Raw genomic sequence first — 17,237 nt, 5'->3', positions numbered from 1 at the left:
CAAGGTATCGCCACAGTTCAGGGTCTCGAAGAACGGATAGACCTGGATGAATGGCTTTTTAAGAATTCGGCACGGATAGGACTGCAAACAAGAAACGTGCGAAACCGCAGAAAAGCCAAGTTAAAAATATAGAGCACCCATGCACTGTCAAGAAGCTGCGAGGGGCGCGTCCATTCGGTTTTCTACTAAAAATGCACCAAAATACTTGGGTTGCATAGTCCCCTGGCTGGCTTACAACTGGTACTTTATGAGGTAGCACGAACGAGGCTTTCATTGAGGTTCTCAAAATTTGAATCGTGATGTGCAGTGCACTTATGCCGACCGATAACCTTAGGGCCACTATATCTCCACGCCTGAGACTTCGCTTCCAAGTACAAACCGGAGTGGGGTGAACTGTGTGGTACGCAGAAGAACTGAGGGAGCGCAAAAGGTTTGGCACACGGCACAAGGCTCGTTGCTTTTTTCATGTCGTTACGCACGCAGGTGTGTGCATGCATGTTTCAATGTATGTCTGCGTACTGTATCCGCAGTAAATGCATCCACTCAGATTAATCACGGAAATGTGTATACTTCTTCGGGATCATCAATATTAGATGTGTACCGCTAGTTGATGGTGAACGTAGGAGTGCGAGGAATGGCTAGTCCCCGAAGGCAATCGAGCTTTCCGCTTTGCAGGTGATTTGTGTGGGTGCTTGATGGCCCTATCACTGGTTTTTGTGACATACTGCTTAGCAGTGGTAACTTCATCACACTAGAATGATGCTTACTCTAGCTTATACCCAAATACTGTTTTCTACAGTTTTCACCCACAGTGGATCAGTCCCGATACTTGCCGTAACGAAGGCCTTGGCCTCGTGGTCGAAGTAACACGCCAGTTCTGCGGTCCACACACAAGGAGCAATTCAGATAGGCAACCCACGATAACAAGCGATCGAGAAAGATGAATATTAGGGAGGCAGGCATCTTGTACAGCTAATTTAGCCTCGGCCGTAGACACGGCCAAAAGCTTGCATCGTAGGCAGGAACTCCTGAACAAATGCTCAATGCTCTGCACGGCTGTACATCCAGCAACCTCATTTGCCGTAAACCCCGATTCAAGTGGAATCCTTACTGCCCTTGTTCCCGTGGTCGTCTGTAGCAACTCCTACATGTATGGCCCCCTTCTCAGTGCGCACTATCTCGGTGGCGTACAGGACTTCGCTGACAAGGCGTGGAGACCCGATGGTCCACGCCCACTGCCTGCCGGCCCGCTGGTTGTTAGCTCGTGTTATTGCTGTCGGGTAGAGCGAGCCTCGCCACTGCACCTCGTACTCACAGTTTTCCTGCACCACAAGACGTGTGCATGCATTCAGATACACGTAGGCACGCATGTGCATGTGTAGGCACTCATTACAGCAGACCATGTAGGATATCTCATCCAATTTTGTGGAGATGGAAGGATGGGCGCAAGATTATGTACAAAGATATCTTCAACTGTATTTGGAAAATTTTGTAGTTCCACCATATAATCCAGCGTATCTGCACAAAGGCGTCTACGCTTCTATCGACTGGCCGCGGGCACATGAAACAACAGCTTTATTTGCCGAGTAGGACGCTAGCCCAGAAACAGGTAGACGCACTAAAGAACGCGCAATTATTATATAGATAGTCCCTAGGAAATCATATTATCACGGATATGAGCGCAGAAGACGAACAAGCATGCAGACTATACAGCTTGCGCAGGCAGTGAGATAAGGACATATGCAGAGGATCTGTGCATTGGTGTACCAAAGCAGTCAAGCATAATATACCGCTATGCGGTATTAGAAGAACGTGCGCATCTCTAACAGCGTGTTGATATCTGACTATTGGCGCATGTATACTGAAAAAGTGCATCAGCTTATAGGGGTCTGGATGTAGAACGTACTACTGGAGCTACAGCTGCACAGTCATGCACACCACGTTTGAAGATCGTTGTAAGAGCGGCTAGCTGATGTAGGCATAAATTATACATGTACAACTAACCGTCCAGGGAAAGACTCTGGGCTTCCACTCGTTCCCAGAGAACTTGCGCAGGCAAGCGTTCAAGATGATAGAGTCGAGTTCGGGCTCGCGCACATCCTGCAGCCTCTGAGGGGACATGCTACAAAAGCGGATAGCTTTGTAGATGGACTGCAGAAGCATACGCAGACACTGATCTCAGCAGCGGCTGTAACTCATGCAAATAGTGCAAGAGCCTTGATTTTTCAGCCAGGTAATAAGGAATATTACTAGCTGCCCAAAAAATCAAGGCCTTTGTTTCACTTGGGGAATACCATCGGATTTCTCCACCCAGGCATTTGGTGCAATGAAATGATAGTTTTTACTGCATAAGCTCTCCATGACAAAACGCAACAAATCATTTGAGTAAAAGGATAAATGCACGGCTGACTGTTGTATTAACAGCAAAATACCTGTGCGTCTTCGATAATGATTGAAGGATCTGAAAGCTCTCCAAAATTCTCGATATATTGGTGCAACCAAGCTGCGGCCGATAAGTAAACTTGCATCTCATCCAATTGCAAGTTGTCCTGAGTGGATCACAGAGCACAGATCCTAGAGGCACAGCAACCTACAGCCTTCGCCGTGACATTGCACAAAGGAAACTAGAACCAATCCGTAGAACGGACATTCGACCAAGAATGGCAGCACTGAAGGCAGACTACAGTGGTCTTTGGTTCTTTTGAGTGTGAAGCGTACGTGTTCTAAGATTAAGGCCATGGCCTGTGGGCCCAACTGCATGTGCTTCATTCCTGTTAATGACAACAGAGCAAGTACCATCCAGCCACGCTACATAAAAACTATCAGAAGGTGTGTTGTTCAGCAGAGGCCGTCATACGGTACTGCGAACAGATTCACTGAGCATGTATGGCACACACACTGGCTAACCAGCAATTGGGTGATTTCCTCATCATGGATGGCAGAGCTACAGATGACGCGCAAGTGCGCAGATCTAAGAGGGTCACAAGAAATGCGCGAAAGCTATTCCGCAAGAATGCACATAAAATCCTTGGATGGCAGACTGCATATGTGTTGTGTAGAAAAGCGCTTGATACTTGCGTGGTACGGAAGCACCAGAAGACCACATAAATGCCAAATATGAAGCGATGTTTAAGGCAAGCAGAGATGAAGAGCGAATTACCTGAAAACAGCGCGAAGGCACAGTCACAGAGTACTCTTGCACATTCTTTGAGGATTTGTTCGCAGCCAGCTGCTTCAGAGGAGGACGCCAGGTGCGTTAGGGCTTCCATGTTCATTGGCGCTGAGAGGGGTTCCAGCACCTCCTTGCATATCTTGTCAATCTTGAAGCGACTCGCTTCTAAGTACACTGACACCAACAACATCGGATTGCCGTGAGTGATGCTTGCCTTGTAGCTGTAGCCACAACAGTCCCGAACCGAAAGTATAAGGATGGTTTCGAGCAGCGTGGTGAGTGCAGGGTGACTCCATACAGGTAGCAATGAAGTACACATAGCAGTGTAAAAGTAGCTTTGAGTCGAGATCGATGTAACTGTATCGTATGTGGACGGTACAGGTTCTATATAAGGGCCTTTCAACAAAATCATAGCTACATTAGGCCCACCCGTAAATGTAGTTAATGATGCAGCGAAGGGCCTCTGGATTTTGGCATTCAATGATGTACTTTAGCATCTCCTGTCGGTCTGGGTGGTCTGCAGGAATAGTGCAAAAGTTGACCGAATGGACTCCATAGCTAAAAGAAAGTCCTCCAACAAACCTATAAATATTTCACTCTATGTATATTGTCATACATATATGCATGCACATATTCTCACGGTATGTGAGCATCTTTTGCTTTTGTATTCTAGCTGAGCCTCTCGCTAATTACGTATGTAGGTCCATGTGCAGCCAAGCAACTGTTATTGGGAAACGTGTCACTATGTAACACTGATTTGCGCATCTAGATTTTTATTCAATTCCTGTGCTTACCTGAATACAGTAATCTCTGTTTGTGCTTCTCCTCCAGGGCTGTTATCTCAGTTAGCCAGATAGGCGAACTCAGGCGCAAAATGGCGCTGTGTACGGGAATCTTGAACATCTTTTGGGGCACCTGAAGCAAATATGAATGGCGTGGTCCCAAACTATTATTCTTGTGATGAGAGTTTCGCAGTATCGAGTTCATTTAGTGCAAGGCGAGTACAGAGGTGAACGATGAGTAAACAGAACCCTACGCGAGCAGGATTCAAAGGTAGATGAAGAAGCCAGAAGTATCTCAACCTATTCAGTAATTCATCAAAAGCGGCAAACCGTTACATCCTTCACAGCTTATAGTTCTGTGACCGGCCAAGCCTCGCACATGAAAACACATAACTGCCTGTGCTGTGAACCAGTGCTTGCTGGGATTTGTGATCTACATGAGCTCTCCTCAGCGCTGCCTCTGAGCAGTCCCCATTGCGATTCGCAGGCGTATCCTCGCGTTTTGTGAAAGGCATCAGCACCACCATGAGGTCGCAAGTCCCGAGACTCCGATGCAGCCTGCAAGTGGCGCAAGAGGCCGCAGTTGTTAAATGGTGTAAGCGTGTTTTTGCATATACATGGAAGCATACTGCAGAATGTAGAGCCATGCTCAACGCACAAACTGCTGCGTACAGGAAAGTACAGACCTGCAGAAGCCGACACTTGGAATGTTAGGGTGAAACACACCTTGCATGGGCGCACAGCTTTGGCAGTAATTCAATTTACTTACAAAATTGAGACTAGAGAGATGGCCTTAGATTCTGTTTGGTGAATCTCTATATCAGTACGATACTCTACGGTTCTATGTACGGGTGAACTAGCTGTGCAAAAGTGGGCAAGGCGTTTCCTCAGAGATGGGTCCTTATGCTGTATGTGAGTGGTTGTACACTACATTCCGTGATATAGAAGGGTGAAGCCTCACGCTTTGACGTTAAGGACAGACTGTATATCTGAATTTTGATCAGAGAGGTTCATGGGCATCATTTCCACTACTTCCAAAGTCTCTTCCGGAGGTGCTTGCATCCGCTGGGGTTTCTCCATACGTAACACCATCGCAGCATATGCCTCTGTAACGAGAGGTTAGGGGAATACACGCGCGAACAAGCAGACAATACATGAAGGGAGAAAAACTCAATAAAGCATAGGCAGATGAAAGTACGACAGCGAAAGCCAACGGCTACAGCATGGCACGTTTACAGTTTGTCCCCAACCCTAGGCACCCCTTGCTAAGGTGAATATCCGTCCAGCACGCTTCCTGTATATAAGTACATGATTGCTAAAAAGCGAGCAGTAACGCACAATGAGGACCAAGGTAACGCGGGTCATCATTCCTTCTGTCTTTTGTCAGTTATGCCCCTGTCTCCCCTCTTGTTTCGTACCTACCAGTCATGATACTGGGCAACTGTTCCAAGAGGGTTTTAGATGTCTCCTCTCCCGCCATTCTGAAGAGGGTCCCTCCCCTCTTGTCGAAGAAGCCGCTTTGGATCCACTTCACTATGCGCAGAGCATCGTATGGACCCTGAAGCAGAAAGCCATGAGCTAGAGATCACAATATACGATTAGAGGTATGATCGCTACTGAAGTCCTGTAGCACACTCACGAGCCTACTATAAACCTTTAGGGGTGCTGCAACAGAGCTCGACAATGTGACGCAACAGGAGGCAGAGGACGCAAAGGACAGCAATGAACTACGAGACCTTCAGCCAGTCGGTCAGCAAGATGCAGACACACAGCAGAGCACTACAAATAGAATATAAAAGGTAAACCACATAGCTTCACTAGAGACACGTGGAGAAAGCAGGAGAAAGTGGGGCGACAGGGCACAAAGGTAAGCATATTCCTGCAATGTCCAACTCACCTGAACGGACATAAAGGCGAACTACAATAAGGAGATGGACGATGAAATTAAGGAGGCATGCATGAACTCCCTACCTGTGTCTTGCCAAAGTCGTCAACATACTCCCAACGATGAAGAGGCACCTGCTTCGCCCGCTCCACGGTGAGGGATTCGACAGGTCCATAGGCACCGCCAGGGCAGGCAAGGGCTGGGCTCTCGTCGGGAGTATCTCGGTGCAGCGTATCCATAGAAAGCTGCTAAGCGAACACAAAAGAACGGACAGCTTGCAGAGTGATAAACTCCATGCATTAAGACCGAAATTTCATGGTGCGATATTCCGTTCATTGACTGAAGCCCAGCAGGCAACTCTTCAGTAACACGCAACGGAAAAAAGCATTGATGTGAAAGGCTTTCATCAAGCCCGAGACATTGAAACCTTACGCATCTTTTCATTTTGGGCGTGTCCTCTTCTCGTGAAGCAAGAAGAGGGGGCTCGGGCTCCAGACAGCCTTCAATTTTTAGTAGTTCCTCCATCTTCACATAAGGAAAATTCTGAACTTAGCCCGTACAGCGAATGCCCAAGTGCGTATGCTGGTTTTGCTGTACTGAGTTGCAGGTCTTCAAGTGGTCAGGTCGCTGTAAGGGAGAATGTACCGGGACAGAGTGAAAAGGCCATAGCAATCTGAAACAACTAAAAGGGGATATAACAAATTACTAAAGATGAAAAGTGTGCGAAATATATAATGGATAGTGTTTTTTTCAGTTCGCAAAGGTCCGACTGTCTAGGACTTTATGCCCATGCATTGCTCCGGGGGCTCCAATAAGGTCGACTGGGTCTCTGTCTTTTGAACAACTCTCCGATTAAACATTAAACAGTTGACTAACTCACGCCTGGGCATAACTAAATACCTTTCAGCAGTGCGGAACATGAAGAAACTTCTCAAAAAAACACCATGCCACTATCCACTTTGGCAAGCTGATGGCCAATCACACATAACCTGGATGCTCTACCGTCGTGGAGAACCTATAATTGAAATCCCAACAGAATAAGGACATCGAAAACAATAAAAGGACTTTTTAGAGCTCGTTCGCGAAGGGTTCATGGATGAAGTACACTAGAGTGCGCAAGCATTAGTTCTTGATTTGCCGGACCATTTCGTTCTCTCAGTAAAACAAAAGCAAAGCACTTCGCTCTCAGTCTGCCAGAAAAACCAAAAGGCTTAAGCCTGCATGGTATATATTTGACTTCCTGCTCCCTTACAGTTGTTCCGCTGGTAGGTGCTCTACTAGTACAATTCCAGGAAAACTCTAGCGGAACAGAGTGGCAGACTTCTAGAACTCCGAGAGACGCCTGTAAACCGCAGCAGCCTTATTACCGAAATTAATTTTTAACTGGACTGAATGTATTGTGTGCAGAAAGTTCAATAATCGAAGACTGGATTCCTTGCACATGGGAAACTCATCGTTTATTTCCACTCTAGGAACGCCGTAGACGCTGGAAGATTGGCCGAAATGCTTCCTTTCCATAAGCTGAGCCGCATGGATATGTAGAGCCCCAGGTCGAAATATTTGCATACCAGCACATCCCCTTCCGAGAACTTCTCATATCCCATGATTTTGCTGGCGTTCGTTTAGCTTTCGGCTATTCGTTCCTACAATAACGTTCGTTTTGGGCCTTCACAACAAACTTATCACCCGCAGATGGCTGCAAATATATATCAGAAGGTTAAGAAGTGACATAAAAAAGAGCTCCCCCTATTCTTTCCATTATCTCACACGATGCCCCCGCTTCTGGCACGACATCCCATTTTGAAGTCGCCGCAAGGGGACACTGAACTTTATAATCAAGACATACTTAGTAAAGTACAGCTGAGAGTTTCCTAAACGAGGGCCGACCTTTCACTCCCGGCACCCCTCAGAGTTACGGCATCAGGTAAGAGCGACAAATGGGGTGCAAGCAGCTACACCCTTTAAGTATTTCGTCCATTTACAGCTAGTTGCACATAGCAACTAGTGCATACGCACACATTGCGGCTTCTTGTATCAAGCTAACAGTATCTGCAATAAGGTGTGTTTGAACACATAACCGACCGCGGCTGAGTGTGACGATGTGTTTTTGTCGCTTGAGCTTTATGCAACATTCGCGTACATCGATCAGCTGTCATCTGAATCCTTCCACTGCCACAGGTGGCTCGTGACTCCGGACCCCAGGACCAGGCGCGGCTTGGTGGAGGAGAGCAGTGGGTGGCAGGCAGCACAAGCCCGCAGAGAACACGGAAGGTAATCAAGCCAATTCATTGAATTTTCGCTAGTGCACAGTTCCAAATGCTGCAGGAGAAGGTGATTCGTGCGCTCTTTCCGCCTTGCAGCCTCAGGGTGGTTGACAGTGGTAATTGTAGCAAACGGGTAGGCAGGTAAGAAGTGTACCTCCGAGGTCACCAAGAAATTCGGATTCCTGTCCGTAACGGCATTCCTGGGGAATCTGTTAAGGACATAGGCATGAGCATAGCAATTTTTGAGCTGTGACAACGCAGGAGAAAGCGATTAGGCCTGTTCACTGATCCATGAATTATGACGTAAGTGCCGCCCTGGACCGTAATTCCCAGCAATTCAGCGATAAAACACATGACCAGATCAGTCCAAATCTTTCTAGGAGCTGACCGAAATTTTTAGGAAGCAGGGTTTAGAGTGATTGCGCGGCTTTAGCTGCTGAAAAGCTTGACATGACGATGCGCACTCCTCTGCCGCAGGAAGCATCCCAGGCCACCAAGGGTACCGTGGGAGCTTTCTACTGCAATGTGAGTCCCAATATGATATACGAAAACACGATCCTGAGCTTTGCGCAAGTAGGCAGTGCGGAATAGAGTGATGGTATACACATACTGAAGCCTCGCTTGGTTTTGAACTACAGCAGGCCATCCCCAACGTGGTAATGCTTCACCCTTTTGCCATTCTGAATGTTGGGACGAATAGCGAACCAGTGAGTGTCAATAGCTTGGGACGTACACAACTTGAGAGAACTTGTAAATCAGTATCGACAAAGCGATTGCGCTACACAATGGTGAGATGCATAGGGAGTCGCGAGAGCCCTTCGGCGATCGTTTTGGTGAGTCCCTTGATACAATCTAACGTCGCAATGCACAAAGCACCCAAGGCAATAGACAGATTTACTATTATCAGAGCTTTTGGAGAGCTCTTCTTAAGGCATATTAGCGATTCAAGGCGATCTGGACACTAAATGTACGCCCACAAAAAAGGTGTAAGCATTTCACACCCCAACTCACCGCACAGAGTTCTTCTAGCACTGAATACCGCTGCTTGGCTTCGGTTTAGCAACGAGAATGACAAACAACTTTTTAAAATATTGGGGAGATATCTTAGCCTTTGATTGAGAATGTCATTCACCACTGTGCTCCTAGAGCCGGTTGTTACGAAAAGAAGGCGCCAATAAATTACTGGGTAGCGCAAGCACCAGGAGTGTTGTAAGACGGCCAATAACAAACATTCATGCGGCAGCAGCTTCCTCTGCCTGGGTCACAGAATGCGTCTTTTGTAATCATATCAGTCAACAAACCAAATATGTGAGCAAATAGAGGAATGATATCTCTAAGCAGATGCAAACCAAAGGACTCGCGGCGTCCATGCGGGTGCGTTAGATAAAAGCCGCACCTTGCTCAACTTTTTGCCGGATCTGGCAGAATTTGTGCAGCTGAAACACGGTATCCCCAAACCCCGGTTGTCCTCGGGACTAGCGAACACATTTGCGCCTTCACATACTAGTGCCTTTTCCGTGAGAGCTGAAGCGCACTCCGCAGGTGCTGAGGTGCTCTTGAGCGCTTTCGCCGAAGTGTAGGACGTCATCCATACAAGCAGCGGCTGGGAACTACCAAATTCAGACAGCGTGCAGGTATACTCGAGTTCGCGAGTGCGGGTATTAAACGCCAGATTTTTGCCATCAGAGTGAGTGGCAATTTCACAGAAAGCCTTTGTGAAGTCGAAAACCGAGTAGGCTGCTGACCTGCGTAATTCGTCAGGAAATGCGCCAATACGGGCCATCGAAAACTTCTTCTCCTTAGCACTGTTGTTCAGGCATAGAAATTCAACGCACATGTGCCACCGTTCGTGCTTTTTGGGCAGCAGCATCGGGTTATGCCTAAAGCCTCTGATAGATTTGTGCCTTCTACCGTTTTCCAAATAATCATCTGCATTCAGCTCAGTCTTTTCTTAATGTTTTAGAGGCTTCCTATATCGTTGAACATGGCTTGGTGCTAACCCGGGGATCAGCTTAAGAAGCTGAGCTGGACGACCATCAGGTGGCCAGCCTTTTGGCAGCTCGTCATTAGTAAGTACAAAAGGGTGAACGTTTCCTTGATATTTGCCCACTTGCTGTTCATATGCCTGAAAACTCGGTTAAACGTTTTAATAGTGAGGGACTTGCACCGACAGTAAGAAGGGATGCACTTTCAATCTCATAGCCGTGGCAAGCACACTAAACTTCGCAGTGCGCAGCTGCGATCGCATGCGCGCCTCCTGTTGGCTCACTCATGCATGCCTTGATTGCTTCATGACATGTGGGTCCGACACGAATGTCACGGACGATGCCCAAAGGGCCCAATTTCAATTCGAAGTAGTACTTAGCGGCCTCAGCTTTGCCAGGCCTTGCATTTCGAGGCCTATGAGCAACATGAGTCTGATGGATTGAGCCAACAAGCGAACAAGAAGATCGTGCCTGCATGCCGTCTCCTCTAATGGTAGCTCCCCGAACGAATCCGTTTTTAAATGACGCTAGAAATTCTCCACCATTTTCTGTGAGCTTGTATCAGTGCAGAACTGACCCTTGGTGGGTCCACAAATGCGGCTCTAGCCTTGAGAGCTCCCTTCATTGCGCCCCAGCCTGTGTGAGGGACTAACCTTTTCCTTGCTGGGCCTTCGCTGTCAAAGCGTCATTCTGCAATATGTATATTAGTAGCTCAACCTCTTTGGTTCTTGTATGCTCTTGCAGTTGCGGACTATATGACCCAGCTTCCGTTAGTAAAAGCAAGTGCGGTTTTGAGAGACTACGTGGGGCTGCTGAGGAGCTCAGCGGTGTTTCTAGCGTTTATTTTTCGTTGACCTTTGGCTGTAGCCTAGGGCGATTTGACACAGCTCCGGCATCCATAGGCTCTTTTTCTCAAATTGATTCTTCCATTCAAAACGAAAGACACAGGCTCTGTGCTCATTTGCTCCTGAAACCTCAAGGATTCCATAATCAGTGAGAGCTTTAACGGTAGGCTATTCAGGCGCTGAGTCGCTGCACATTCTGTAACCACCTCACGTGACGCCGCTGATAAAGCAACTGCTCGTCAACGTTGTGGCTTTTGCAAACCCAGGTTTCGTGCATCTTGATAAACAGCCAGCTGATAGGTTCCTGTGCAAAACTCCATTTTTTTCAAATTGTATTGTTAACCTTGGGCGCGTGCAAAGGCTCCAACAGAATGAATGCCTACAGGAAGACGGCTTTGTCTGCATAAACCAGGCCACCACTGAAGGCATCTTCCTCTCAGTCAATATGTCTCAACGCGCGCACATTCTCTCCATCCGAGAAAAACAATGCAGAATACATCTCCAATCGGCTAATGAATTCTCTGAGTCCCTATCCATTATCCCAGCGATGATGCCCTTTTGGTTTGCGCAACCTCATAGATCCACCCGTAACCATTTTGTCAGCTAGGGAATCCTGTACTTTTACCTGTAGTGTCCATATCAGTTTGCATGTCGGCCTCTGCTACCCCTAGAGGGGTGATGCCACCGTCAGCTTTTACCGTCAGAGGCTTTTCCTCCGCCTTTTACCAGAATAAGTCATTAGATTATTGAGCGACCAAATAACTTGGTCGATGCCAGACAGTTGTGGGTAAATCTGACGTTTCAGCGAATTAGCAGTCAAATTGATAACCGGGGGACAGCTGCGTGAAGCATGCACTATTGCCAAATCTAGCGCTCCATATAAGGCCTTCAAAGATAGACACTTTAATTTAGACTCTCACTGCGTAAGAATGCACTTTGAACTTAGCGGGTTAAGCTACAACATTGCATTTTTTACCAACTGGTTACATGTCGCTATGAAACGGTAGAGGACTGGCTAGTTGCTTTGTATGCTCATACATCTTATGTATTGCAGTGCTGTATGGGTGTGCACTAGATGACAGGTACAACAAGCTGCGATACTGCGGAGTGCTCAGAGGGTGCATCTACTTGCAATCTAGTTGTACGTCCCCCTGCACGTGTCGGGAACAAGAAGGCGGGAGCTCTTGTAAAAAACCATAATTAACTTCCCCTTTTTTATAGTGAAGCAACAACCAGACATCTCCCTTCAAAGACCTTATGGTGAAGCGTTCCATCAACCAGTAGGCGCTACTGGTACTAAGGGAAGACTGCGTTAGTCCAAGCGACAGAAAGCAGTATAGTACAAAGGCTTCTAACGTTTTTTGGCATCAGTATAAAGGAATTCTTAAAGAGAGCTTGTTAAGCTTGCTAAGAAGTGGCACAGGCTAATTTCTCCTGTGGCCGGAATCTTCGGCTGTACTGCCAGCGCTGAGTAACCTTTAGGAAGCATTCATCCCCATAGGGCACATATTCGAAATTACCTGGGGTAGCTTTTAGGTATACCAGAAAATCAAAGCTTTAATTATGGCTCCAGTTGAAGTATTGAAGTGTCACAGCACCCTTGTGCAATGTAGGCAATCTTCGACGCCCACAGACCGACCGGGCGCCTCGCGTACAGGGGTGAAAACCTGTATGGCTTTCTACTATTAAACAGAAAAATAAGCAAGAAAAACAGAGATTTACAGCAGAATTCTATTTTATTGAAAATGGGACTGTCAGGTGTTTTGTGCTTTGTTGAATTGCGATGTCCTGCATCTGAGGCACTTGCTGTTCCTCCGGGCCCCGCACCGGGGACCGCTGCAAACACAACAGCGGAAATAATGAGACTCGACCATGCCAATCAGAATACTGCAAGTGTCTCTTCGATTACCTCTCAGTCACAATTTTCTTTTCTCTTCTGCTCAAAAGGAAGCTCGCTTGTGCCTTGTTTTTCTTGACGTCAAGCCACCATCAGCCCCTGGAGACGAAGACAGCCAGCGCGTGCTTTTCCGTGGCTCCCTGTATTCTTTTCAAAGATAAGGAATGTTATTGACATTATAGGTGCTTTTCGGGGTGGTTTACGTGTAGAGGGCAGACTGGGGATGCTCGTTCCTTATCTCTTTATATGAACGGCTCGACCTAGCACAACCGGAACCACCACACTTGAGCGGTCCCCCCTGGAACCCCGTTTGTCCAGGTACTTTCTGTTCTGTTTGTTGTCTCTGTTTGCTGTTTTCATGCGGCAGTGGGGCTCTTTGAGTTGCTAGGAGGCGCCCCCCGCGTAATATGAGGCCGTAGGCAAAAGGAATGCCCCCCTCTTAACACTAAGAGCCTCTAGTGTTTGTTCTTCTGTCGTTCCAGCCTCAAAGACGGCTCCCTAGAGGTCCAACAGCTTGAGTTGAGGCTTTGGCCCCGGTTTTTGGACTGTTACACCTGTGGCAACGGGCTGGAGCTCATTTGGCCTTCCTCCTTCCCCGTGGCTCGTTTTGAATGCTTAATTGTTAGTCTATATGCATATATATCCTGTTTTGTAGTTACCAATAAAGAATATCTGTGAAAATGGCACAGCATTCCTTGCTGCGGACCGCGGTGCCTGATCATTCCGCCCGTCGTCTTTTTTGTCCCGCCATCTTTACGTACACCCGTTTGACCCGTTGGCCTCACAGCTACCGGCAGTTGGCTAGAGACAGGCGCGTCATGGAGAGGGGCATATGCAAGATGAATCAGATGCTGGAGGGTATGGGGGCCCTGCAGCACCAGCGCGCCGTTGTTGTATATACGAAGGACGGGGTCATGGTTCATGTGTATGAAACGCCAAGGGGGGCCCCTAAGAGCTCTGAGCAGAAATATACGTTTACTGATGCTTGGAGGCTCAGACTGTTGCTGTTAAAGCAAATAAACTCAATAGTAAGGGCTGCCACAGATTCAAAAGCAGAAGAAACAGAGACAGAACCAGCGGTGCCCGCGTCGGATCCTGATTCTCCTGATGGGGTTTCCCATGGAGCAGCTCTTAGCAATGGTGCACCTCCGCTCTCTGTAGCTTTTCCGGAAAAGGTCAAGGAGTCCAGGTATATCCTTTTCCTGCATGGCGGAGCCTTCATCTCACAAAATCCTGATTTTTATCGCATCTTCCTAAACGGTCAGCGCAGTACGAACCCCCACTAATCTCGAAGCCTCCAACCGTAGAACGGAGTTGTCCCGCTGTATGCTTCTTAGCCTATGCTGGTTGCACTGTCTGCTCGGGTTTAGGGATCGGGCTTCAGGGTTCTAGTGATAATGAATGCGCTCAGATCTTTCCCGCCAAACAGGGGCCCGAGTGGTAGCGCCCCGTTATCGCTTAGCTCCGGAATGCCCTTGGCCAGGACAGCTACAGGATGCGCTATCTTTTTATAGATATCTCATTGAAGAGGAAGGAATTGATCCAAGTTCTATTGTCGTAGCAGGTAAGAACAGAAACCCAGAGCCGGGCATCAGAACTAGAAAGAACGGGGGTGCCCAATATCTCTTTTGACAAGGCTCAATAGGTTCTTACAGAATTTGCCTACAATGTCGCTGTTGGTACAGGGGATAGTGCGGGGGGAAACCTGGCGGTCACGTTGATAATGCAGCTTATACAGCACAATCGAACAGTTGGAGAAGGTGGGATCCCCATTGGCCTGCCGCGAGCTCTTGTGCTGCTCTCCCCGTGGTTGGACCTCACCCAAAGTGGGCCTTCGTATACAGTAAGCGCTAAGCTCTACTTCTTAGTGGCATTAGAGGACCTGTTTGTGGGTCGGGCGCTGCTAAAATTAAGCATAAAGGGCTCGCGCGCCCTAAACGGCAGGCTCTCGGAAGACCACGAGCGCTGAATCCTCAACCTTATCACCGATAGCCACAAGGAGCACTTCATGAGGGTTGCAGTCCGTTTGCTACTTATCTCGGGGTGCAGCTTAACAGGACGGCTGAGCCCCTGTTGCCACTGTTCTCCATTGAAAAAGCAGCAGCTCTTTACCGCTTTGGCGGAGGTGCCTTCTCAATGGATCTCCAAAGCAACACTCTGGTAAGTGCCACAAATCGTAAACCATTGCACATATCCTCTGCAACGGGCTGTCGGTGCAGTCCTAGGATTCCCACACCCGAAAGGCGTCACATTTGGCAGTATCTGTATGAAGGTAGGACACAGTCTGCGCTTCACGATGTCGCTCTATGCTTTAAGCGGTGCTTGACTTATGCAGGATAAAACCCCCTTTAGAAACCCTTGGGTATCACCTGTTTTCCTGAGCGACCGCACGGTGCTTCGGAGCTTCCCTCCAACTTGCATACACACCGGATCCGTAGAGGTACCAGAAGCGCTACATCCGAGTCTCAAACCTCAGTCCTAAACTTGACATATCTAGCACTTATGCCATATGGCATGCATGGCGCCCAGCAATTGTTTTGTGCGGGATTTTACCTCGAAACGTTGTAGACAGCGTGGGGTGTCCCATTTGGTGCTGTAATCCATAGCAGAATGGGCCTGCAACGCTCTCAGTTCTAGGGTGTGCATAGCCTCACGTTGCATGATCTTTTACCCATTCAAGCTGTTTACATTTTGCCTGTACCGTCATAAATGTTTTCCTGCTCTTGGTTTCCGATGGGTGTAAAGTTTTACTTTTTCTAGACGCCGCACCTCCCCTCCTTGTATGTCCCGTTTCTCAGTCTCTCTACTTCCTTGTGCTGTTCCCTCTGCGTGTGTTTTCTATTCAGGTACTTCTGAGTGATTCCTTGCTTTTCGCCCGGCGGCTCAACGCCGCCTGTAGAGACGCGGAAGTGTTCGACTCTCCGGAGCCTTTGCTGCCTCTGCAAATCCCAGAGGATTGCGACACGGTAAGAGGCAGCCACATCAATAATAGCTGCAACAGCAACGTGAGAAACAGCAAGTACATCTTAAATACAAGCAGCAACGTCCTCCCAGATATCGAAGTTGACGGCACTCTAAGGATGAATACTCCACAGCATTTCTCACCGGCAGCAGTTGCAGAACTAAAGGCAGCAGCAGGAGTAGCTTCACTGGAAATTGCTGAGGTGGAGGCAGCGTCAGCAGCAGCAGCAGCAGATGAAGCGGAAACACTATCACCAGCAACAGTAGAATGCAAAGCACTATCATCCCCAGTGACAGTAGGTCAAGGTCTTGAGGAACAACACAATGCAGCGCAGGTTGGAGAGGGTGATATTGTGACGGAAACTGCTCGTCGTGCGTCTCGGGTATCATCCCTCCCCTCTGACTTCGGTTCGTTCGCTTCTCCTGAGCTTTTGCGGTCTGAAACAACACCAAACTTCGTCGGAAACGAACCGCAGGCGGGTCCACCCCTTCCTTCCTACTTCTCCGACCTGGGATGGCTGTCTGAGGAGGCCCAGAACACCCTGGAGAAGAATGGTACCGTCAACGCGACGAAGACAGGGGACACGGAGCCCAATGCCGTCGTCATCGTTTGGAAAGACGAATTTCACGTCGTACGGAATAACCTGGGGTTCTTGCTATCCACTTTGGGGTGTAGGGTTGAGCATTTTGCCGTAGGATATGTGTGTGTGTGTGGCGGGGGGGGTAGTACGTTGGATCGAGCGATCACATCTTGAAATGTTTCTGTAGGCTTCCAAGAAAGGCATTGGATCTAGAGTTTAGTGTTTGTAGGTTGTGCTTCAGTTTCCTTGTTTCGGGTTTTTGGAGGAGCCCTCTGCATCTGAGTGCACCCGGAGGATCGCGGAATGGATCAACAAGCAGTTTGGAGAGTCCCCAGAAGCTTAGCCAGCAGTAAGAGCGGCAATGGAGACTGTAGAAGAAGCAGCAGAACAGGATGTCACGTTTCCAATTGCTATTGGTACCGCATTTAGCAGCCTTTGTTGCTGCAGACAGCGCAGAAAGTGAACCGGTGGACAAAGATGCCAAGAGAACGCAGTAGTGAACAGCAGGTGGCGACATGTGCAGCGGCTTCTGTTGTCACAGCGGCAGTTTAAGCAACAACAGCCAGCGTTGCGTTGGCAGCACAATACCAGCAACAGCACTTTTTGTTGCAGCAGCCGCAGTAGCAACAGATGTATGGTGCGAATCGCTAAAGTGTCATAGGCGCGCACGCAAACAGAGGGGTAGTCCTCTTTATGATGCGAACTACGTGCCCGCTCTCCGTAGTCAATGGTGCATTGGCAGCAGAGAGCCCCTGCCATCACAACCCGTAGTGCTGGTGCCTACTCGTGGATGCCGTTTGTCTCGCGGATAGCCACGACCTCGTGCATTGCACTGTATTCTTAATTTATGGGCACCCCAAATTCT

The 17,237-nt window shown here is 48.3% G+C and overlaps 2 protein-coding genes and 1 pseudogene across 2 annotated transcripts; 1 reads left to right on the top strand and 2 right to left on the bottom strand.

The window, feature by feature from the left end:
* Positions 1-58: 58 nt before the first annotated feature.
* LOC34618842 lies at positions 59-3,584 on the bottom strand. Its single transcript, XM_026337660.1, has 7 exons — positions 3,161-3,584; positions 2,719-2,771; positions 2,433-2,549; positions 2,005-2,151; positions 1,112-1,322; positions 811-877; positions 59-281 (listed from the first exon to the last, which is right to left on the bottom strand). Exons 1-7 carry the CDS (start codon positions 3,582-3,584, stop codon positions 59-61), a joined length of 1,242 nt encoding a protein of 413 aa, XP_026193445.1.
* A 7-nt stretch (positions 3,585-3,591) lies between these two features.
* Positions 3,592-10,565, bottom strand: LOC113147367. Its single transcript, XM_026337659.1, has 9 exons — positions 10,326-10,565; positions 10,104-10,228; positions 9,608-9,848; positions 5,926-5,976; positions 5,377-5,512; positions 4,918-5,060; positions 4,318-4,512; positions 3,967-4,087; positions 3,592-3,689 (listed from the first exon to the last, which is right to left on the bottom strand). The coding sequence occupies exons 1-9, from the start codon at positions 10,563-10,565 to the stop codon at positions 3,592-3,594; spliced, it is 1,350 nt and encodes a 449-aa protein (XP_026193444.1).
* Positions 10,566-13,510: 2,945 nt separating this feature from the next.
* LOC34618840 lies at positions 13,511-16,715 on the top strand (annotated as a pseudogene).
* Positions 16,716-17,237: the final 522 nt, after the last annotated feature.

Source organism: Cyclospora cayetanensis, unplaced genomic scaffold, assembly GCF_002999335.1.
Source record: "Cyclospora cayetanensis isolate NF1_C8 unplaced genomic scaffold, CcayRef3 CcayRef3_contig_2, whole genome shotgun sequence".
NCBI lineage: Eukaryota > Apicomplexa > Conoidasida > Eucoccidiorida > Eimeriidae > Cyclospora > Cyclospora cayetanensis.
Note: the sequence above shows the minus strand (reverse complement) of the source record. Positions and strands in the feature narration are given on the sequence as shown.